Source organism: Chrysochloris asiatica, unplaced genomic scaffold (assembly GCF_000296735.1).
Source record: "Chrysochloris asiatica unplaced genomic scaffold, ChrAsi1.0 scaffold00079, whole genome shotgun sequence".
NCBI classification, from domain to species: domain Eukaryota; kingdom Metazoa; phylum Chordata; class Mammalia; order Afrosoricida; family Chrysochloridae; genus Chrysochloris; species Chrysochloris asiatica.
This window is the reverse complement of record NW_006408597.1, coordinates 451633-475355: the sequence shown is the minus strand read 5'-3', so window position 1 is coordinate 475355 and position 23723 is coordinate 451633. Positions and strand designations below refer to the sequence as shown.

General features: G+C 42.1%; 1 protein-coding gene across 1 annotated transcript in view; it reads left to right on the top strand.

The window, feature by feature from the left end:
- Window positions 1-23723, top strand: part of TTLL5 (tubulin tyrosine ligase-like family, member 5) — a 343961-nt gene that overhangs the window by 258516 nt on the left and 61722 nt on the right. The window contains exon 29 of the mRNA XM_006865602.1: window positions 22579-22774. Coding sequence (XP_006865664.1) covers window positions 22579-22774 — 196 coding nt within the window. The remainder of the gene's footprint in view (window positions 1-22578; window positions 22775-23723) is intronic.

Here is a 23723-nt window from a genome sequence, read left to right as displayed (position 1 = left end):
CTGAGTATATCATGAACTGCCCGAAGAAGAAACCAGTCTGTCTTAGAAGAAGTACAGTCAGAATGCTCCTTAGAAATGAGCATGACGAGACTTTGTCTAGTGTACTTTGGACTTGTTGTCAAGTGGGACCAGTCCCTGGAGAAGGACATCCTGCTTGGTTAAATAGAAAGTCAGTGAAAAGAGGAAGACCCTCGACAAGATGGATTGACAATAGTGGCTATTAACAGCGAGCTCAAATATAGCAACAGTAATGAGGCTGGCTCACAACCAGACAGTGTTTTGTTCTGTTGTACATGAGGTCATGTTCAGTTAGACAGCACCTAACAACAATACAGTTGTAAGTATTTTAGGAATAGTAAAATCACATCTGCAATGAATACCTTGTACATACATCTTTGTACAGACGTGCAAGTGTTTCTACAGGATACATTTATAGAAATAGAATTTGTTGGATCAAGTCACATATACACTTTGTATTTTTATAAATATGAACCAGATTGGCCTCTAAAAAGACTGTACCAGCATGTCCTCCATTCTGGACTATAGAAATGTGTTCTTCTCTCCATGTCTTTGTCAACGCTGTGTACTGTGATGTTTCTATCCATTCCTCTGGACTGCTCCTTATCCTAGTGTAAAAGTCACCTTTTCATACAAATTCCCTCTCTTTTCACAGATGTTGTTGTTGTTGTTAAGTGCTGTCAAGTAGATTCCGACCCATAGCGACCCTGTATAGGGTTTCTGAGGCTGTAAATCTTTACAGGAGCAGCTGACCTTGAGGCTCGCAGCCCGATTCGTAACCGCTACGCTACCAGAGCACTGATGAAGTAATTTGAAATCCACCTTGACGTCAGATAGATTTGTAGAGGGCAGGAGGAGATCTGAGATGGGGCCCAGGAGCAGGAGGGCAGCGGTCTCCCGGTGGTCTCTTAGCATCAGTGAAGATGAACAGAACCCCCGTGACTGAAGACCTTCTGTCCACTCATATTAGGTGTTCTTCTCCCTAGTTTGCTTGGACTGGTTTTACCCAAGGAGCCCGAGCCTCCGTCCACCCTCAGTAATGAGTAACCAGAAAAGTCACAGAATCCAGCATATCGAGGGAAGGATGGTTAAAGAAAATATTTAAAAGAAAGAAAAGTGTTTGATGTACTTTTAACATAAAAATGTGGAAAAAATAGAAAAAGGTTGGGGGCCGGGGAAAGGAGAGAGGAGAGAGATTGTCCACCATAATGAGAACCAAATGTTGACTGGGATCGCTGCAACATTTTCACGCTCTTCCTATAAACCCAGCAACTTTTCAAAGTGATAGGAGTGGTGAACTGGCAGGAGAAGACATGCCTTAACCCTTCCACACCTGGATGGCCCCTTCCTCTTGCTCCCCTCTGAGGGAGTCCTTGTATATAGAGACTTCATGTGCCCCTCCTGTTGCCTCAGAGGAAGGGTAGTGGAGGCAGATAGTAGAACAATAAGGAAACACCTGCCTGCTAAAACACCTCACAGTACTCGTATGCTTAACCCCTTGTGAGTTAGGCTTTCAAACTGGAAATTGAGCTGCCTGCTTAGTCAGCAGCAGCTTACCAAGACGCTTAACGGCAGGGGAGCGTCCTGGTGACAGATGGCAGTCTTTGTCCATCAGCAGTCATAACCTCCACATGAAGCCCTTTCCGATGCCTGTGTGGAACTCGGAGCGCTCATCTGGAGGCTGGGGGCTTCGTTTCTCTTGGAAGCCCGCTTTTGACACCGTGAGATGCAGATACTTCTCCAGTCTGAGGGCACTCACTCTCAAACCTTGTGACTGCAAGTCACCACAGACAGGCATCTGCCTCCTGGCCTAGCCATTCATCCAAAAATGAGGACTTAAAGAGGATATGAAGTGAAGGTTCTGGGCTAACCCAGTTCTACACTGCCATTTCAATTTAAGCTTTCTGCAGGCTCCTTTAAATGTCTGTTGGACACAAGATAGAAAAGAAATCTTACCTTTTGGGTCAGATATAGACAGGTTCAGAGGGGCAGCCCCAGAGGGTAGGGCAGTGGTCAGCCTGGGCATGACCACTGCAGAGCAGGCCAGCGCTCAGACTCTTCCATGAGTTGGGTGGGCACCTTAACCTCTCTTGGCCTTGGTTGCCTCATTTGTAACGTGAGGACAGGATTAGTAGCCACAATTTAGGGTCATTAAGAGGTGTGAGTAAGATCCAAACGTGAAGAACATTGAACCTGGCATCTGCACTTCCTTGTCTTGGTCTCCTCCTCCTGTTGCCGGCAGCTACCACTGAAGCATAACTGGCTTGAAATGTGTTTTCAAGTCAACTTTGGATGATTTTCTGGTTTTACATTTAAGACTGTTTTGAGTTCGTTTTTGTATGGGTGGCAGGTGTAGGTTGAGGCTCATTTTCTTGCCTGTGGCCATGCAGTTGATCCAGCACCATTGTTACAAATACTGTCCTTCCTTTTTATTGGATTTGCAGCTTTATCAAACATCAGGTGAGCGTATAAGGCTATAAGGAAAATCTTGTTACTTTAGAGCATGGCCCACAGGCCAAAATCATTTGGTCTGGGCCTGCCAAGGCAACCGCAGTTCTAGCCATCACGTTTGTTGTTGTTAAGTGCCATCAAGTCAGTTCCAACTCATAGCACTCCTGTATAGGGTTTCTGAAAAGCAGCTGGTGGGTTTGAACTGCCAACCTGTGGTTCTCAGTCCAGTGCTGATCCTACAGCACCAAACTAGGAATTGCATTGTTGTTGCTGTTTTTAAGTGCTGTTGAGTCGATTGTGACCCACAGAGACCCTCTATAAGGTTTCCGAGGAGCAGGTGGTGAATTTAAACCACCGACCTTGCAGTTTAAGCAGCTTTGCAGTCCTATGCATTAACCCACAGCGCTACACCAACACTCGAGTGCCACTTTGTTGTTGTTGTTATGTGCCGTGGAGTCGGTTCTGACTCATAGCGACCCTGTACAGGGTTTTCTGAGGCTGTAAATCTTTACGGGAGCAGAAAGCCTCATCTTTCTCCCGTGGAGCAGCTGGTAGTTTCGAACTGCTGACCTTAAGGTTCGCAGCCCGATTTGTAACCACTACGCTACCAGAGCTCCTTTGAGCGCCACTTTAGGGGTGAGTAAATTAAATGTTTGACCAAAGATAACATGCTAATTTTTAAGTTGAAATTTTTGTGTGACCCACGAATGATGTTACAAATTTTGGCAGAAAAAGGGTTCCCCACCCCTACTTTAGGGGATAGAAATTGTGGGGCCTTTGGGTCCTTTCAACTCCTCAGAATGGCTTCATATTCAAACGCTGATCAACACGTTATATAAATTATACTTTAATAACTATGGTGTGTAAGCAGGGGAACTTTGGTGTCATGAAAAGGTGTTAAGGGGACAGAAGAGGAAGTAAAAGATGTGCCTCTTGGCAGCCATTTATGGAATCGGTGTGGGGGAATCAGGCAGTAGACCACACAGAGAGATGAACCATGCATTTCTTCATCCACAGTGTAATGTCTGAATGTGGAACTCTAGGGGTAAAGAATTATGTTAGATTCAACTCCTAAAATACAAATTCTATGAGAGGGCTTCAAAAAATTCGAGGACAAATGGAATTTTTAATGATCTCAATTTTTCCACAAACATTTTATTTTTAAGGTTTTTATTGTGGATTTAGTGAAAGTTTATAAGGCAGATCATCAGTTTTACATTCAACAAATCATAAACCTTCTTTCATTACAATGATTATAATCCCTTCCACGTACAGTATTAACAGTATTTCTCTCTATTCACTTTAGCTTTTTTTTGTTGTTGTTTAAACACTCAGGCATATATAACAATTTACACCACCAAAGCACACATTTTGCAAGTCTGTCTCCTGGCTGCCATCGCTTAGTCCCTCTCTTCCCATGAATCTAGAGTCCTCAGCTGCTCCCTCTTTCCATGTCCCTATCTCTGCCTCCATCTCTGGTATCGCTGCTTCTCTGGATAAGGCCTCGTATTCTGTTTGTGCTCTTCTCCCTTGATGGTCCCAGGGTCCTTTGTTTCTAGACAGTAAGATTAACTACTCCCCTGTTTTTGAGGAGTAAACTTCTGCCTTTACAATTGTACAGTCTCAATTAGTCATGATAATAATTACTCACTATTGAATCGTAAGAATTTTATCCCATCTCTTTTAACCAGACCCATCTAGATAGACAAGATGAAAACTATCGGTGGGGACTTTCTTCCCTCCACACACTCTTAAACTAAACTCTCCCTTAAATCCTTGTAAGCCAGTCACTTCATGCCTTTATATTGTCCCCTCATTTTAAGTTTCCCATCCTTATCTACCCTGTGTACGGAAGGGATAGCATTGATACTTGATGTGAAGACTCCTTCCCTCTCTGTTGGTATTTAGAGTTACTGCCTCCATGAGTAGAGGTCAAGTTCATCAAATTGTAGCAATTGACCCTCATTTCCTTTATCAAAAATTGTTTAGTTCTTTTTTATTTTTATATTCCTCTAGTTGAGTTCTGATTATCAAGCCATTGAGGCTAGGTCAGATGGGTACTATCTGCAGCTTTGGGTGTTCTTAAGCATCTCCCCTCACTTCATATCAGCTGGATGCTTCACTCTCAGGTCTAGCCCTCTGTGGCTGTGTCCTTGTCCATGGTCTCAAGTGTCCCCAGGTCTCACAACACTTTGGATCAATCAGCCCTTCCTCTTCTCTCTCTCATCTCCAGATCAACAGGAGTCTGTGGAGCATGGTTGAACTCAGCCCATTTCCTCATTGAGGCCTTTCCCCCTCTTCCACTCACCAGTAGACCAATGTGGTCATCAGCAAGCCTGAGTTTCCGTTATAGAGGGGGTTTGCCTGAAGGAACTTGATTGCTTGCCTTGATGGCTTCCCAGCAAACAACTTGCTTATTCTTGCAGTAGCCAGTCATCCTGCCATTTTTGTTTTGGGTTATTCCTGCTGATATCTTTCTTTGAAGATGTATCTTCTGTCACTCTAGTTGTTCCAGGTTGGTCTGCTTGGCCTTTCTAGTGGAAATGTCCCACCTCAGAAGGTTCTGGATGGGACTCAGGAATCCCTTAAGGTCCTGTACTCTGCAAAGGCTCCACAAGAGGACTATTTCACTGGGCAAATTCTAGAACTCCTTTTAGGTATTCCAGTCAGTTATAGGCTGAAGCCGGTCTTAGAAGATTTCTGTAATCATGTTTCCGGACATTCCTTTCTATTCAACTCAAGTGTCCATTTTACAATAGTAAGAAAGGAAAACCAATATATGTAAGACAGTCAAGCATCTTAGTATTATTTGCCCTCTTCAATCTATGCCTTGATCCCTGTATCACAGAGCCCTGCTGTTCCAAGGTTGACCACATGCCTGCTCCTGTTTTCCCTTTGAGTCTCAATCTTAAAAGGGGGTTTGCCCTGAGGGGGCACAATCATTTGCCTTAATGGCTGCCCAGCAGACAACTTGCTTGTTCTTGTAGTAGTCAATCACACTGCCTTTATTGTTCTTTATTTTTACTGCTGGTGTTTCTTTCAAGAAGTATCTTCTGTTCTACTAGTAGCTCCAGGCTGGTCTGCTTGTCCTTTCAAGTGGAAATTTCCCGCCTCAGAAGATTCTGGGTGGGGGTCCATATTCTACCTATGGTCTTAAGCAATGCAAAGACTCAACAGGAAGCCTCCTTCCCTGGGCAAGTTCTAGCCCCATTTTAGGAATAGCGTAGTGGTTACGAATCGGGCTGCGAACCTTAAGGTCAGCGGTTCGAAACTACCAGCTGCTCCGCGGGAGAAAGATGAGGCTTTCTACTCCCGTAAAGATTTACACCCTCGGAAACCCTGTACAGGGTCGCTATGGGTCGGACCCGACTCGATGGCACTTAACAACAACAACAACAACAATCAGTTATAGGCCGAAGATGGACTTACAAGCTTTCTATGTTGATGTTTCTGGCTATTCCTTTCTTTCCCCCTCAAGTGTCTATTTTACAGTAGTAGACAAGGGAAACCAAGATTCAAAAGACAGCCAAGCATCTTAACATTATTTCCCCTCTTTTACCCATCCAAACCATGCCTCAGTCCCTGTATCCCAGAACCCTGTTGTTCCAAGGTTGAGCATACATCACTATTTGCCTCTGTCCCATTTAGCCCATGCAAACCTGTCTCAGTGTTCCCTTATCTACCTTGTTCTTCCACCCCCTCCCACTTCTTGTGTATTGCCCTCCCCACACCCGAACTATGATGTGTCTGCCCCTAGCTTGTACTCTACTGGCACCTCCCTCCACCTCCTTCTGGGCCCCTCCCCCTCCTGCACTCCAACCCACTGGTAACCAACAAAGAATTTTTTTTCATTTTAGTATGGTATCTTTTCTTAAGCTTTTACAATAATGGTCCTATTCGGTATTTCTCCTTTGTGACTGACTAATTTCACTCAGCATAATGTCCTCAAGGTTCATCCATGTTTTGCGATAGCCTGCAGCTTCTTGTTCTTCAAGGTAGCATAGTATTCCGTTGTCTACAAACGTGTTGAAGTCCCCTTCTATATTCCTTTTTAATCACATTGATACTAAAACGGATTACCGTCTCTGAATCCAAAGGGCAGTTTAAACTTTAAAAAAGAAAAAGAAAAAAAAGCACAAGTTACGATATAGGAATATGGATTGCTTGCCTGTTGATTTGTGAGAAATCAGGGGTATATCACATTCAACCTAAAAAGTAAAATCATAAATGAGATAGAGTATTATTAACACGTAGTACATACAACATGCCAGATACTAAAGGCTTTATGTTCCTGAACTCAATATGAAATGATTATGAAGCTAACTTTTACTATGTACCAGCAATTGTTTCAAAAGTTTCATATGTATACTACCTAATTTAGTGCTCAGTGCTACCCTGTGAGGTGCTGCTAGTGTTAGATGCTGTCAAGTGAGTTCTGACTCAGTGTGGCCCCATGTCCAGCAGAAGGAACCACTGCCCCCTCCTGTGCCATCCTCACAGTGGTTCCTGTGTTTGAACCCTTGTGGCAACCGTCATGATAGTCCATCTTGTTAAGATCCTCCTCTTTGTACTGATCCTCTGCTTTACCAAGCATGTTGTCTGCCAACGAGTGGTCCCGCCTGATAACATGTCCGAAGCAAGTGAGACGGCATCTCACTGTGATCCATACTCTCAAGCATCATTCTGACATTCCTTCTTCTAAGACAGAATTGGTTGTTCTTCTGACAGCCCTGGTATAGTCACCATGCTTCACCAATACCATAATTCAGAGGTTTCAACTCTTCTCTGTCGTATTCATTGTCCAGCTTTCACATGCACATGAGACAATTGAAAACACCATGGCTTGGATCAGATGCGCCTCAGTCCTCAAAGTAGCATTATTGCTTTTTTAACGCTTTTGCCGCAGAGTTGTCCAATGTAATACTTTGACTCCTCACCTATCAACATGGTTAGGTTCCAAAGACTAGGTCATTATGCAAAATAAGAGTTAATGTGAGTCAGGATCATGCCAGTGTTTGGCACCAATGTTGTTCACCAACCATTGGGCACTCCTGGTGCATCTTGGAATGTGTGTAGCATGGTGGCCCCGCTTCCCCACCATACCTTTCCCACTACCACAGAGCCTTCAGGGTTGCAAGTAAGGGTGGTCGGGTGTTACCCTCAGCTACCATTGCCATCTGCCTGCCTGGGTTGGGACCCCACTTGTCCTAGATCTGCCCTGGCCTCACAGCCCCTAGTGACCCTCTTCTCTCCATCCACTCTTTGCTTCCCAAGTGTGATTTCCCCAGCACTTTCAGGCCCTCCCCTAACTTCCCCCTGCTGCCCAGAACTTTTCATCATCCCACCATCACCCTGCACCTTCTGGGGCTGCACCCAAAGCATTGTGGAAAAGCATCCACAGCTAGTCAGCCACCATCCTGTATGTGACCTGGTCTTTGATGAGGCCTCAAGTATTGTGTTCTGGGGGCCCACAGAGGGTACCTTGGCCTGGCTTCAGCCCTGCATGAGGGCTGGACCATCAGAAACACCTCCCGAGAAGTTTTTCTTAGTTATAAATGTGAATAGTCAGATAATGAGATAGTAAGTGTGGAACAGGAGTATGTGAAGGCATTGGCAAAGGACAAGGCTTCAGAAATTGTTCTCTTTCAATAAACTGATCTGACCCTGGAGGCACTCACTCATCTATGCCAAGAAATTTGGAAGACAGCTACCTGGCCAACAGATTGGAAGAGATCCATATTTGTGTCCCAACAGAATGTGGAAATAATTAGACAATGGCATTAATCTCACATGCAAGTGAAATTTTGCTAAAGATCATTAAAAACGCTGCAACAGTTCGTTGACAGGGAACTGCTAGACATTTGTGCCAGATTCAGAAGAGGCCGTGGAATGAGAAAGATCACTGCTGATGTCAGAAGAGGCCGTGGAACAAGGGATAGCATTGCTGATGTCAGGTAGATCTTGGCTGAAAGCAGAGAATACCAAAAAGATCTTTACCTGTGCTTTATTGACCATGCAAAAGCTTTTGATTGCATGGATCGTGACAAGCTGTGGACAACATTGCAGAGAATAAGTATTCCAGAACACTTAATTGTGCTCATGAGGAACCTGTAAACCAAGAGGCAGTTGTTCGAACAGAACAAGGGAGCACTGAATGGTTTAAAATTAGCAAAGGTGTGCACCAGGTTTACATTCTTCTACCATACTTATTCAATCTGTAAACTGAGCTCATAATTCTAGAAGCTGGATTATACGAAGTAAAATGTGACATCGAGGTTGGAGGAAGACTCATTAGCAACTTACGATATGCAGATGAAACAACCTTGCTTGCTGAAAACAAAGAGGACTTAAAATACTTATGAAGGTCGAAGAACCATTGCCTTTGATATGGGTTGCACCTCAATGTAAAGAAAACAAAAATTCTCACAACTGGACCGATAAACAACATTTTAATAAATGGGAAAAAGATCGATATTGTCAAAGACTTCATTTTGCTTGGATCAATCATCAGCACTCATGGAAGCAGCAGTCAAATCTGTTGCCGAAGACTTCTTTAAAAAGTGTTCAAGATCAAAGATGTCAGTTTAAGGACTAAGGTGCACTTGACCCAAGCCATGGTATTTTTAATAGCCTCATTGTTATGCATGTGAAAGTTAGACAATAAATAAAGAAGACCGTAGAAGAACTGATGCATTTGAGTCACGGTGTTGGAGAAGAATATTAAAAGTACCTTGGGCTGCCAAAAGAACAAATCTGTGTTGGAAGAAGTACAGCCAGAATGTTCATTAGAAGCCGGATGGCAAGACTTTGTCTCTCATCCTTCAGACATATTATTAGGAGGGACCAGTTCCTGGGGAAGGACATCATGCTTGGTAAAGTGTTGTTGTTGTTGTTGTTGTGAAGTGCCGTCGAGTCGGTTCCGACCCATAGCGACCCTGTATAGGGTTTCCAAGGAGCAGCTGGTGAGCTTGAACTGCCGGCTTGGTAAAGCGTAGGGTCAGCTAAACAGAGGAAGATCTACAGTGGCAGCAGCAATGGGCTCAAGTGGAGGAACAATGGTGAGGTTGGCTCAGGACTAGGCAGTGTTTTGATCTGTTGTGCATAAGGTCGTTATTACTCGGTACCAACTCAACGGCACCTAGCCACAACAGGTGTCATTTGATTTCTTGACTGCTGCTTCCATTGGTGGATCCAAAAAAATGAAATCCTTGACAACTTCATTGTTTTCTCCACTTATCATGAATTTGCGTATTGGTCCAGTTGTGAGCATTTCTGTTTACTTTAGGTTGAGGTGTAATCCAACATAAAGTACTTACCCTACGAATTAAGTACTATTATTGTCTCCATTTTACAAATAACTAGGCATAAGAAGTCAAGCAGTTTTCCCAACAGGACACATTGGATTTGAAACCAAATAATGTGGTTGCAGAATCTAATGCTCTTACCCACAGCTGTGAGCATCGAATCACCTGAAGACTTGTTAAAAGCACCGATTACTGAACCCCACCACCAGAGTTTCTTATTCCAGTAGGTCTGGGCTGGAGGGCCATTTATTTGCATGTTTATCAAGATTCCAGGTGACACTGATGCTGCTGGTGAAGGGGTACACTTAGAGAGCCACTGCCTCTCCTGAGAAGGTAATGATTCCGTAGACAGTCCGAGCAGCTGAGGACCAGGATCATGCATTCTAATGGACCAAACGTATCAGAGGCAGGTGCCTGCATTTTCCGCCAGCTGTGATCTTGGAATAGCCTCTCCAGTTAATCTCCAGATAGCAAATTTCAGAGGACTTGTCTTTACACCAGTGCTTTGAACTGGTTCATTCCCATTCAATCCCCTACTGATACTTTGCCTTTCCATCTCAGATATACTGAATCTGAACCTACATCTTAACAATATCCCCAAAAGATTCAAATGTTTACATAAGAATAACCTGGGTATCTTGTTAAATTGTAGATTCCGATTCCCTATATCTGAGATAGAAAAAAAACAAATTATCAGCAGGGAGTCAAACTAGAATGAACCAGTTCAAAGGCCTTAGTTCACATTACAGAAGAAGCATGTTCTGGGCTGGGGTCAGGGGCTCTCCCTATGGGCCCTCTCAAAGGTCACTCTTCTCTTTTAGTGAGTTCACAGCCCCATTTGTCAGGTGTGGTAGGTAATACTGCTGATGTCAAGTAAAGAGCTGGATCAAAGACATTGTTTGCTAATAAAGGCAAAGGATCAACCTGTCTTTTCAAATCTAGACTGCTAATAGATAAAGGACCCAGGAGTGTCCATTACATAGCCGGTGGTCTCCCAGGATGCTAAATTGCCTTCTACAACAGTGCTGTAAGCTTAACCTTCTGAGCAGTTTGGTTTTATACCTAGCTTTGTGTTCCATACAGTTTGCGCCCCAGAGTCTCTGCCAGATACACTGAGAAATCCAACTACTACTTCCCCTTCCCAGGGACCATTCCATCAGTCATGGAGTGGCAGAAGTGTGCAGATGGCAGAGGCCTGGTTCACATTCTGTATCCATTGTCAAGTCCAGCTGTCTGGAACCTTGTATTTTTAAAAGAGAGGCGTATAGCCTTTAGCTTTTTGACCGGATATCTCAGTAATGTTCTTCCCAGATATATGTCATTGTCTCACATTACTTAGTAAAATCAAAGTAAAGTGAGTCCAGCTATCCCCCCATGCATCTTCTAGCTACCACTACTGCTTTTCTTGTCGTTTTCTGTTTCTGAATACTCACAAACCTGCTTCTCTCTTCTTTCAATTCTGTGTTTCAAATTAGATATCTTATTTGTTGGCTCCTGCTCATATTCTTAATCTGTTTTATGTCTTGCATCATTTGTGTGTGTGTGTGTCTACTGATCTTGAGCCACCTTTTATTCTGTAGTCCTTTCTCTTTTACCTTTTCTTTTAAGAGGTATAATAAAATGTATGAAAGGCATATCCAAGGGGGCTCCAAAAAGATCCTGGAAAAATTCCATTTTAATTCCATTTTTCCACAAACTTTTTTGAAGTCTTCTCACATCTCTTTCGGGGAGGTGCCAATTAATAATACAGTCTCCATATTACGCTCTTAGTTTTCAGGGCACATCTGTGTCCCATCCAAACCTTTAATTTCTTAGGGAAAACGAAACTTACAAGAGTCAAGTTATGCAATCATATTTTCTCTACTTAATAATTGAATTACTGTGTCCAAAGAAAAACAGTTCTCATGATTACGAATTTAGATATCATTTAGATGTCAATTTCAGGCCACAGTCAACAGATTAGCAAACTAATATTTTGGCAACCTTTAAAGACGGAAAGGGTGATCATTAAAGCCCAGCATTGATTCATGAAAAAATAAGCTATTAGACTAACCTTATTTCCCATCATGGTAGAATTACTTTAGAAAGAGACAGAGACTAGAAAAGAATTATTGTAACTGAGTTTCAGAATGGCATAATGAAATTTTGTGAGCACCAAAGAGAAATATGAGCAAGATAATAACTATCATTTAGTATGTGAGAATGAACTGGGCAATTGTACTCAAACAGCGAATCCATGTAAGCTGACAATGAAGTCTGTGTGGCTTAACCTTCATTGATTGATTGGCTCACTTATTGCCATTTTTGTCAGTGAATTCATTTTACATAAATGCTAGGGACTTTTGTTTCTAGAAGACATACTAATTCAAGTGTGAGGTGGGAAAAGGCGAGCATGAAGAAGGGCTCCAGGAGTTTAGTTGACTTGTAGTGAAATCAAAGTCAAGAGTGAAATAAAACTGCCAAAAAAACCAGTACCATTGTATGGGAAATGTTCACATCTGGTTAGATGAAAAACAGCTGGTCATAAAGCAGATGGTACCGAGTCACTCTGAGGGGTGCCCACACAGAAGAAGAATATATGTGAAAATGCTGATAGTAGCTATCTTTGTCTGTTGGATTACTTCCTGCATTTTTATCTTTTTTCCTTAAATTTATTGCTTTGAGAATATATTGCTTTTGATCCTTAACCAAAGTTTATGTGTTTTGCTTCATTTGGAAAAGGTGGTTGGAGATGTCGTCCCTTCTGATAACTTAGGTTTGTATTAACCGCACTAGGAGTGCTGGGTGGTGGGGAGATGTAATTGTGGCAATGCCTCACATCTGTGCCTGAACAATTGGTAATGAGCGATATTAGTGATTCCCATACATTTTCCAGGGGAGCCGGTGCCCTGCCCTTGATAGCAGCAGCAGGCCCCCTGGGGCTGGGGTGACGCACATCAGCTGTCTCTGTGCGTGAGACTGACAAGTGGGCTTGGCTGCCCTGCCCACACATCCTGAGTGACCCCAGGGTACCTTTTTGGATCCACTAGCTTGACTCCCTCGTTTATCACCCAGGTTACCACAGAGGGACACAACACTAAGGGGATTGTAAGTATAACTTGCCACTCTGTTTTTCTGAGAAGCATTAGTGGCCTTGCTGTTTGGATTCACCTTCCACCAGTTGAATGGTGGTGTTTTTGTTGATAAGTGGTGTCTAGGGAACTGTGACTCACAGTAACATTGTATGGGGTTTCTAAGTAGCTGGCTGGTGGTGGGTTTGATCTTGCCGTTAGCAGTACAGTGTTTATCCTACAAAGCCAGCTTAGGACTCAATTTATTGAGCATTTATTGTTTACCAGACATTATGCTAAATCCTATTGATTATCACATTTAATCCTTCACTTAACAATAGCAACAACATCCAATAGCGGGTAGATTGATTCTTATCCTCATTTCGCAGTTGTGAAGAAACTAAGGCATAGGGAGATTGAGATTGTGTTTTGGGAGTAGAGCCAGAATTTGAACCCAACAGTCTTGTTCTAGAGGCCAGCTCCTGGCCTCCGAGCTGCACTGTCTCCTCTCCTCCTCGGGGCCTGGAGTTCAGGGCCTGTGGGTGGCTCAGGGAGCCTCCACTAACCTCCAGAGTTTTGTCAAACCCAGATCTTGAATTGATTCTGATTTTTTTCTGGCACCCCAAACCATTTATTTCTATTTTTGCCTTCTTTCTTGGATTATTTCTTTAATTCTTTCTAAGAGCCTTTTATCCTCTCAAATAAACAAAATATTTTAAAGTTTTTAAGTGCTTTCACTTGTTCTCAGGCAAGAAGATGAGCTGGAATTTATCATTTCATATACTTCTGAGCTTCTGACCCAGTATATAGGTCATCAAAAGTTCACATTGTTTCTCTAGGTCATTTCTGAGTTTTCCAAGATCTCTTCATACCAGTTTGGTTGTACTTCATCTCTTTTTGCAAAAGAACCATCTCACTATACCTCCATAGATTCAAAACAGCAAAGGGTAAAAGAATATATACATATATAATCTTATTTCAAGGAGAAAACTCAAAGGTCAAAAGAACAATTCTCATCTTTAATACTTGCAGTTTGTTAGGTATTGCTTTAAAATCATAAACAGTCTCAAAGAATTGAGGCACTTGTCACCATGAGCAAAAAAAAAAAAAAAATTTAGGCACTGCTCCTAAACAGTTACCAATAGCAAGTCTTGTTGAGTTAAGACTTATCAGAAGACATTTTCATTGTTTGGTATTAAATTTCTATCTAAATGCAATTTGTCTTTTATTTTCTTACTAGTGAAAGAAGTTTTCTCATTGATATACTGAATGCCTCTGGAACCAGTCAGTTGTATTACACTGTACGAGTACAACTTAAATGCTAGAGTCAACTATCACTGACCCATTGCCTCTCTTTTCGCTACATGTAGCTTTGAATTTCTTAGTATCTCTTCAGGTCCCGGTTTTCAGAGACATTTCTTTCAGCCTCTCCTCCAAAGAGCTCAGTGACCTTCATTCATGTCCCTAAGCCTGCATTCCTCTCACTTCTTCAAACTATCATGATCGGTTGATTGTTTGAACTTTCAGGGGCTAATATGTTCCATCACTCTCTGCCTAACACAGTTCTTCCTAAGACTTTCAATCAGAATTTAAATGCCACCTTGTCCAAAGCCCTACCAATTCCAGTTTCCCACCCCCTCATTTTCCCTAGACACTCCCCTAAACAAATGCAGGTCCTCCAGATTGTGAGCTCTTTGAAGGCAGAAACTATGTGTACTCTTCTTGGTGGTCCTCAACCACGTAGGAAAAGTGCCTTTTTTGGACCAGTGCCTAATAAAGGTGGTTTGAATTGCGCTGAAATGAAATAACTACATGTGCATAACCCTTTACATATGATCCCAATGTTGTAAAGTGCATGGAAGACTAAGAAATTATCTAACTAAATTCAGGAAAGTCAGGGATGAAAGTATGTAATAATAAAATTAGGTTTTTTAACAGAAGATAAAGGTCAAATGCTATTTGCTTGTTTCTTTTTTTAGGTGTAGTTTGCATAAAATAAAATGCATGTATCTTAAATATTCAATGAAGATGAGTTGTGACACTTTTTACACCCATGGAGTCACCTCCCAATACACAGTATAGAACATTTCCATCACACTCAACTTATTTTACGTTCCTTCCCAGTAAATACTATCCTTCTCCCAGGTAATCACTATTCTGACTTCTTTCCTCATAGATTATAATTTTTTTTTGTTGTTGTTGTTTCTCTTTTAAAAATTTTTATTACTGTAGACTACCACTTGTTTGCCAGTTTGTTGTACTGTGGTTGATTTTGTGTTCTTGAATGCTGGAAGTTATGCCATTAGTATTTTAAATACCAACAGGATCACTCATGGTAACAGGTTTCAGTGGCGTTTCTAGACAGACAGACTAGGAACAAGGAGAGGCAGCAGAACATTGTCTGATATAGTTCCACAACCCTGCAGGTTGGAAGGCACTCAAAATACAACTTGGATAGAGCTGCCTCCTCAAAGTAGAATCGGCCTTAGTAATGTGACTAGAGCACAGCTTTCAGAACCTTCTTTTCATAATGGGGCACAACAAAATGAGAAGAAACTGCTGTAAACATCCATTACTAAGTGGAACGTGGAATGTACAAAGTATGCATCTAGGAAAACTGGAAATCATCAAGAATGAAATGGAATGCATAAAGATCCTAGGTCCTAGGCATTAACAAGCTGAAATGGACTGGTATTGGCCCTTTTGAATTGAATGATCATAGTGTACTGTGCCAGGAACAACAAATTGAGAAGGAATGACATCATATTCATTGTCAAAAAGAGCATTTCCAGATTTTTCTTGAAGTATAATGCTGTCTGTGATGGAATAATATCCATATGCCTACAAAGAAGACCGGTTAATACCACTAGTATTTAAATTTTTACACCACCCACTAAAGACAGTGAGATGAAGAAATTGAAGCATTCTACCAACTTTTTCAGTCTGAAACTGGTTAAACATGCAATCAAAATATTCTGATAGTTACTCGTGATTGGAATGCAAAAGTTGGAAACAGAATAAGGATCAGTAGTTGGAAAATATGGCTTTAGTAATAGGAATGAGGCTGGAGATCACATGATAGAATTTTGCAAGGCCAGTGACTTCTTCATTGCAAATACCTTTTTAAAAACAACATAAAAGGTGCATATGCATGTGGACCTTCCCAGATGGAATACTCAGGAATCAAATTGATTACATCTGTGTAAAGAGGCGGTGGAAAAGCTGCAGATAATCAGCCAGAGCAATCATTCATATGCAAGTTTATGTTGAAGCTGAAGAAAACTAAAACAAACCCATGAAAGCCAAAATAAGACCTGGAGTATATCACACCTGAGTTTAGAGACCTTCTCAAGAACAGATTTGGTACATTAGATATTAATGACCAGAGGAGTTATGAGGTGACATCAAGAACATCATCCATGAAGAAAGCAAAAGGCTGTTAAAAAGACAGGAAAGAAAGAAAAGACTAAAGTAATGTCGGAAGAGACTCTGAACCTTTCTGTTGAGTGTGCAGGAGCTAAAGTACAGGAAGAAACGATGAAGGAAAAGTGCTGAATAATTTCAAAGGGCAGCTCGAGAGGACAAAGTCAAGTATTATAATGTGTGAAGACCTGGAGATAAAAAAACAAAAAAGAACATGCTCAGCATTTCTCAAGCTGAAAGAACAGAAAACATTCCAACCTTGGGTTGCAATATTGAAGGATTTTATGTGCAAAATCTTATAGCATCAAAAGAAGATGGAAAAAATACACAGTGTCACTTTACCAGAAAGGATTGGTCAAAGTTCAGCCATTTCAAGAAGTAGCATATGATCAAGCACCTGTGGTACTAAAGAGTCCAGGTTGCACTGAAGGCGTTGGTGAAGAACACGTCTCCAGGAAATGACCAAATACAAACTGAAACATTTCAACAAACTGCTGGAGCTCTAGAGAGGCTTGTATCCTTTAACTATACAGATTGTTGTTGTTGTTAAGTGCCGTGGAGTCGGTTCCAATTCATAGCGACCCTGCACAGGGTTTCCGAGGCTGTAAATCTTTACGGGAGCAGAAAGCCTCATCTTTCTCCCGCGGAACCACTGGTAGTTTCGAACTGCTGACCTTGCGGTTCACAGCCCAATTTGTAACCACTACACTACCAGAGCTCCTTATATTGAGTCTAAGCAAATAACCCAAGAAGCAGGAGTATATGAAGAAGAATGTGGCATCAGGATTGGAGGAAGACTCATTAACAATCTGCGATATGCAGATGACGCAAGCTAAAAGCCTCCATGCAAAAACCGTATCGTTATGGAGAGTGCAACAGCTGCTGAGGAGATTTTGCGGATTCTCTCCAAGTTCCTTAAAACCAACGTGCAATTGATAGAACAGATGCTAAGCCAGAGGGAAACATATTGCCCCTCATTGTATATTGCAGAGGGTGTTGAGAAGGGCAGTTATGGAGAGAAGTACTCAGTTCTGCAGTGCCATCATGTGCTATAGAAAGTAAAATGGAGTTCTAATCGGATAGATTATAAGAGAATGTGTTATTCAGATAAACTTACTATATTGTTGCCTATTAGCTACACTACACACAGTAAAGGTGAAATACAGCATCGTTCACATATTAAGTATTCTCTGCATCCCCCTAGCTAACTCTCTTGTCTCTATATGGTCTCTTCTAGAAACAATTTCCAGGTTTTGTTGTTGTTAAGTGCCGCTGAGTGAGTTCCTACTCACAGCTACCCTGTATAGGATTTCCTAGGCTGGAAATCTCTGCTGGAGCAGAAAGCCTTATCTTTCCTCTGCAGAGCAGTGGAACCTCCAACAGTATGGTTCACAGTCCAATGCTTATTCAGTAGAGCCACCTGCAATGAGTATGTGCAATATGATGTTTCATGTTGAACAAAGAATGATTGAATATCAGAATTTTGGAGGGAGTAGAAAATGTATTACCAGTAAAACAGAATGAATTAAGGTTCAGAAAACTGGGATGGAAATTACTTGCTACCCTCAACCCAACCCAGCCCACTGCCGTTAAGTCATAGCGACCCCATATGGTGTTTTCAAGGCTGTAAACCTTTACGTGAGCAGAAAAAAAAATCCCTTTTCTCTCATGGAGCCACTTGTGGGTTGGAATTGCTGACCTGTGGTTAGCAGTCCAGTGCTTACCCTAAAGTGCCATCAGAGCTCCATTTGCTACCATAAGGTGGAATAGATATTTGAACTCAGGCACCAGAAGTCAGGAAGAACCCAAATTATTGTACGTGGCTTCTGCAGTATCAGTCTTTGTAGCATTGCATGTTATGAAACCCAAAGTCTTGTGGTCTCTTCATAAATGGCTTGACTCACACCAACTGTCATTTCAAAGCAGACACAATTCTCCTAGTACTCATTCCATTGTCTTAGACAACTGAGCATTCCCTGCTCCTCCCTACAGTGAGCTGCTGTAAAAATTCCTGCCTCATTGCTTAAAGCCTATACTTGCTTGAGAAACTTCTTTCTGTGATTCAGAGATGGGATTGAAAATTGCTTCAACTATAAAAGTTTATGATGTTTCAGTTTGTTCAATATATGTGCCCACAAACCTGCTGTTATCCAAAGTCCTTACTTGATTGTCCTACCTCTTGTACATTCACACACCTAACAGACTATCCATGATCATCCCCAAAGAAGGGGGCATAAGTACATTCTCTAACTTCTGACATACAATTGGAGGTATTAACGTAAATGGCTCCTAGGAATATTTGTTATTGAAGCAGCTCTTAGAAAATAAAATCAATCTAGCTAGCCAGTAAGGAGTTCTGATATGAACTACATAGTTGTGTAAGTCCTCCGCTGTCTAATCAGTGAGTCTAGATTGCTAATGGTGACTAGAAAGTTCAACCATATCCAGCAAGCCAAGAGTGGACACAGAATTAGAGCTGATTCATTTTCTGACCTCTCATTCAGTTATCTTTAAAATATTCAATAGTTTCATTCGCAGTTCAAAGCAATATGAGTTTGGAAATCTCCAAAGGACAGTTGCTGCCTTTTTGCTTGTCCCCTCCCCTGTGTCCATTTGTTTATAGAGTCAGGCCACTCCCACTGTGAACTTTGCTCTCTGTTTATACCTGCCTGCCTCTTTCCATCACTGCTCCTCCTTCCACTCACTTTCTTTAACAATTCAGTGGGTTTCTTGCATGTTAAATTCAGAAGGCCTTCCTCTTCCCTCACTACTGAGAAGAGACACCAGATTCCTCCGCCTCCTCCTGTCCTGACCCCATACTTCCCACTCATCACTTCACTTTGTGAATAATGTTAGCATTGTAGTAAGGTAGTTAGTTAGGGTACTTATTTATATAGTCTGTCGGTGCTTGCCACATTCTCCATACCTCTGAAAGTCCCTGGGGAAAGATCATGACTTTTTAACACTATGCACATTGAGGCATTTCAAGAGGGATCACCCAAGATCAAATGTCATACTCAAAAGAATTCATAAATAAGTGCTGAGCTTTTTGGTACTGTTTTCCAAGAAGATTAGCTAGAAGTATATCTAATTGTGCAATTGAGTTGTGGAAGCCAAACTGTGGGGGTAGATGAGTAAGGGATGTGACATATCAAAGATGAGGTTATCTGAGTAGAAAACCTTCCATCCATAAACTTCAGAGTACATTGCTCAGACCTACCCTTAGCCAGCTATTTGGCAGTCTCTTTGTCTGGGACAGGTAAGGAAAAGCAAATCAGAGACCTGCCCTGAGCAAGCTGGGAAGGTGGTCACAGTCAAGACAAGAGCAGGGACTTCTTTTTTTTTTTTTTTTTAAATAAATGTTTTATTGTGAATTATGTGATAGTTTACATGGGAGAACATTAGTTTTACATTCATTCTATCGTATATCATTTCATTGCCATGGTTACACTCCCCTCCATGCATCATCAACCAACCAAAGGGGATACACTACAAGCCTGCTTCCCCCCACCCCCCGGTTCGTCAGCACAAAGCCCCTCTCCCTCTCTGTGTCTAAAGTCCCCAGCTGCTCTCATCATCTCTGCCTCCATCTCAGGTATCATTGCTTCTCTGGGTAGGGTCCCGCTCTCTGCTCTTCTCCCTTGATGGTCCTAGGAAGCTCCCCTCCTAGAATGAAAAGTTAATCACTCCCCTCCTTGCTATAAAACGTCTACCTTTACATTTCCAACCCTCACAATCTGTCCTGATGACAATTATTCACTATTGTATTGCAAGAGACCTATCTGCATTTCATTTCATCAGCCCCGTCTAGACAGATTAGATACTACTCACTGGAGATTCTACCTTACTCCACGCCCTCTGGATCTATGTTCCATCTTGAAAGCTTGTAAGCCAGTCACTTCTTGCCTTTGTAGCACACACCAACCACCCCCTATTTTGGGTAGCCATCCCTGTCTACTCTGTGTGGAGGGGTTGGGAATGATTCTTGCAGTAAGGATTTGTTTCCTTTTTTGAGCTACTGCATCCATAGGTGTAGGTCAAGTTCATCAAATTCTATCAGATTACTCTCTTTTTTCCTCTTCTTCTTCTGGTTGAGCTCTGGTCATCCGGTCATTGAAGCCAGGTCAAGTGGGTATTATCTGCAAGTGTGGGTGTTCTTATGCATATGCCCTCTCTTCTTATCAGCTGGACGCTTCACTCTCCACTCTAGTCCTCTGTGGCTATGTCACTGACTCTGAGCCCAAGACTCCCCAGGTCTTGCCACACTGCTGGCCGACCAGGTCTCCACCCGGGTTCACAGGAGTCTATTGAACACTGTAGGGCTTATCTTGCCACTTCATTGCTGTTTTTCCCTCACTTCCCCTTATGGGTGACGAGCATGGTCACCAATCACAGCGTGTATTCCCATTGAGTTTTAGTCTTGGAAGAGGGTTTGTCCTGAGGGGACCTGACAACTTGCCTTGATGTCCCCTGGGCAAGCAACTTCCTTGTTCTTGTAGTAACAGTCGGTCTGCCTCTATTGTTTTGTATTTTTCCTGTAGGTCTTTCTTTCCAGAAGTATCTTCTGTTCTTCTAGCTGCTCCAGCCTGGTCAAGCAGGGACTTCTTGACCGGACGCACATTCTACTCTGTTACTGCCACAGCACTCTGTTAGAGTCATTAGGACTCCAGGTTATAAATAACCAGGTGATCGACGGGTGGGAACTCAAGAAAGCCTGCGTAACCTTAGCCTGGTGCTACTGCCTCTCTGCCATTGGAATGCCTAGTCACTCCAAAGGGAATTTACAAAGAAAAGAAGAAACACCCAGTGAATTAAATCACTATTATTTCTCTTAAATTAGGAACTGTTTCATTTGTCGAAGCCCCATTAGTAAGGGTTTGGGGAAATTCTTTATAAGCTTCCATGTATACAATTCTGGTGAGTATACGCCAAAGAAAGGCGGGGGGCAAACACCACATGGAAGTTAAAGTCCACAGAAGAATATATGTACTCCTCATTTATTGGCTATCTCGTTATCCGACATTTAGCATGACAATAATAAAAAAAATCTTGCTGACAGTTTTGCACATTAACATTGTACATCTGGCAGTAATGCATGCTGAGGTGGGAGGCAAGAATAATGCTGACTCAGAGGTTAAAGCTACGTGTCAATTTGGCTGAGTCATGATTTGCAGTGGTTTGGCAGCACTTACGTAATGATGTAGGCCTCCTTTTTGTGATCTGATGTGTTTATCCTCTGTTTTTACTGAATGCTGTAGATTGGGGCTGGCCCTGATTCGCTTAATGCTGGTTTTGCATTAAGCAGTCTTTGGAACCTAACCATGTTGGTAAGTGAGGAGTGGGTGTAACCAGAGTGTTAAGGAGATTAAAGGACTGCCAAATAAGACTGTTGTTTTAAAATGTTTATGAAAAAGACACTTTTCTACTGGAAAAAAAATGAACTGAGAGGGGTCACATCTGAGCCTGTAGTCGTAAGGAATTCAACTTAGACATACACAAGATGTACACAGACATGGTCACCAGAATGTAGACTTTAAGAACTTGAGCTGGGACGATAGTCCAAGGTACTTAGCAAATGTATAGAGTTGTTGTTGTTGTTAGGTGCCATCGAGTCGGTACCAACTCATAGCGACCCTATGTGCAGCAGAACGAAACACTGCCTGATCCTGGGCCAACCTCACTATTGAGTAGAGGCTGACAAGTCAAAAGGCCTTTTTGCCTCATGTGTGTGATTGAATGTCAGCCTAACTGCGAATACTGGTGAGGTCAATGGAAGATGATGTCATCTCTTAATGGAGACATAAATATAAATAGCGTCTAAAAAAGAATTAGATACTTCACTAGTGGGTTTCTAAAACATGTATTTCCTTCAAGAAGAAAGAGTTGAGGACTAGCAAGAAAGCTATGTAGTCACCCCTAGCCTCTAGCCTTTCCAAGTCGATATTAGAGGTGGTTGTACCTCTGTTTGTACCTTACATTAACCTGCTCTTCTCCATGTGAAGCCCTTTAGGGCTCCTCATGGAGATCCTTGTATAAATCACAGGATAGTGAAATTTCTAATTCAACATTTAACATTGAATCATTATTCATTATATACTGAGCATGCACTAAGCTTTAAGCTTGATGGTAGGAATCGAGTGGAGAGCAAAGCAAACCTGCCCTTCCTTGTGTATGAGGAGCGTCCAACTTAACAGGGAGTCAGGTTGTTCATGAGATTCATAATTTTCCACTGGATTTAGTTTTATAAAGGACGAAGATCTGACACATTTCTCCTCTTTCCTTTAGATGGTCCTCACAAACATTCTAAGAAATCTCATTTTTTTTCTCTTCAGGAGCCTGCAGACAGGTGGCTTTGCCTGGGAGGGAGAGGTAGAGAACAACGCGTATAGCAAGGCAACAGGGGTGGCCCCCCAGCACAAGTATCACCCCACCGCGGGCAGTTACCAGCTCCATTTTGCCCTGCAGCAGCTTGAACAACAAAAACTTCAATCACGGCAGCTTCTGGACCAAAGTCGAGCCCGACACCAGGTAATTCAAGATAACATCCTTGTGTTGGTAGGAAGAAAGGAAAAAAAAAAAAAGGTCAGTGGGAAACCTGGGCAAAGCTTTGTATTGTTTTTTGTTTCACGGAGAGTCTATTCTCAGGGAAGAGTCTGGAGCCATACAATGACTGTGCTCCAAGGCGATACCACGTCACTGCTTGATGTTTGCACTTTGATTTGAATGTTTGTATATAAAAATCCCATCTTTTGGAGTGTTTACCCATTCTTCTGTATGATCTTCATTCAGTAACCTCCCCGAAAATCCAACTCCCAGATAACTACAAGTTAGCGTGCTAGATATCTTTATTTCTAAATGTATTACTTCGTTACCTGCATAAGCACATATGAATTCATCCTTGGTAACAATATCAAAAGTTTTCAAAGAATAAACCACTTTCAAGGTTTTCATGGAAGAAATTGTGATCATTAGACGGTCTTCTGGTTGGACACCTCTTCTTATTAACAAGTGTACCCTGGTGCTTTGACTGCGAACTGAAAGGTCAGTGGTTCCAACCAGCTACCCACTCCATGGGTAACTTTTGCTTTCCCTTTGGGTAGTGGTTGTTGTTAAGTACCGTAAAGTCAGTTCCAACTCATAGTGACCCTGCACAGGGTTTCCAAGGCTGTAAATCTTTATGGAAGCAGAAAGCCTCATTTTTCTCCCGCAGAACCGCTGGTAGTTTCGAACTGCTGACCGTAGAGAATCAAAATTTCAGTAGTGTGTGAATTCCACAACAGCAAGGATTTTAATTTTTTTTCATTGTCATAAAACATTTCCTCCAAAACAAGACCTACATACCTGCAATGGAACACTACATAAGATTCCAGAATTAACAAAGAATCTGCAAAACACTTCATAACATGGATGAACCTAGAGGACATTATGTTGAGTGAAATTAATCAATCACAAAGGACAAATATCATAGGAGACCACA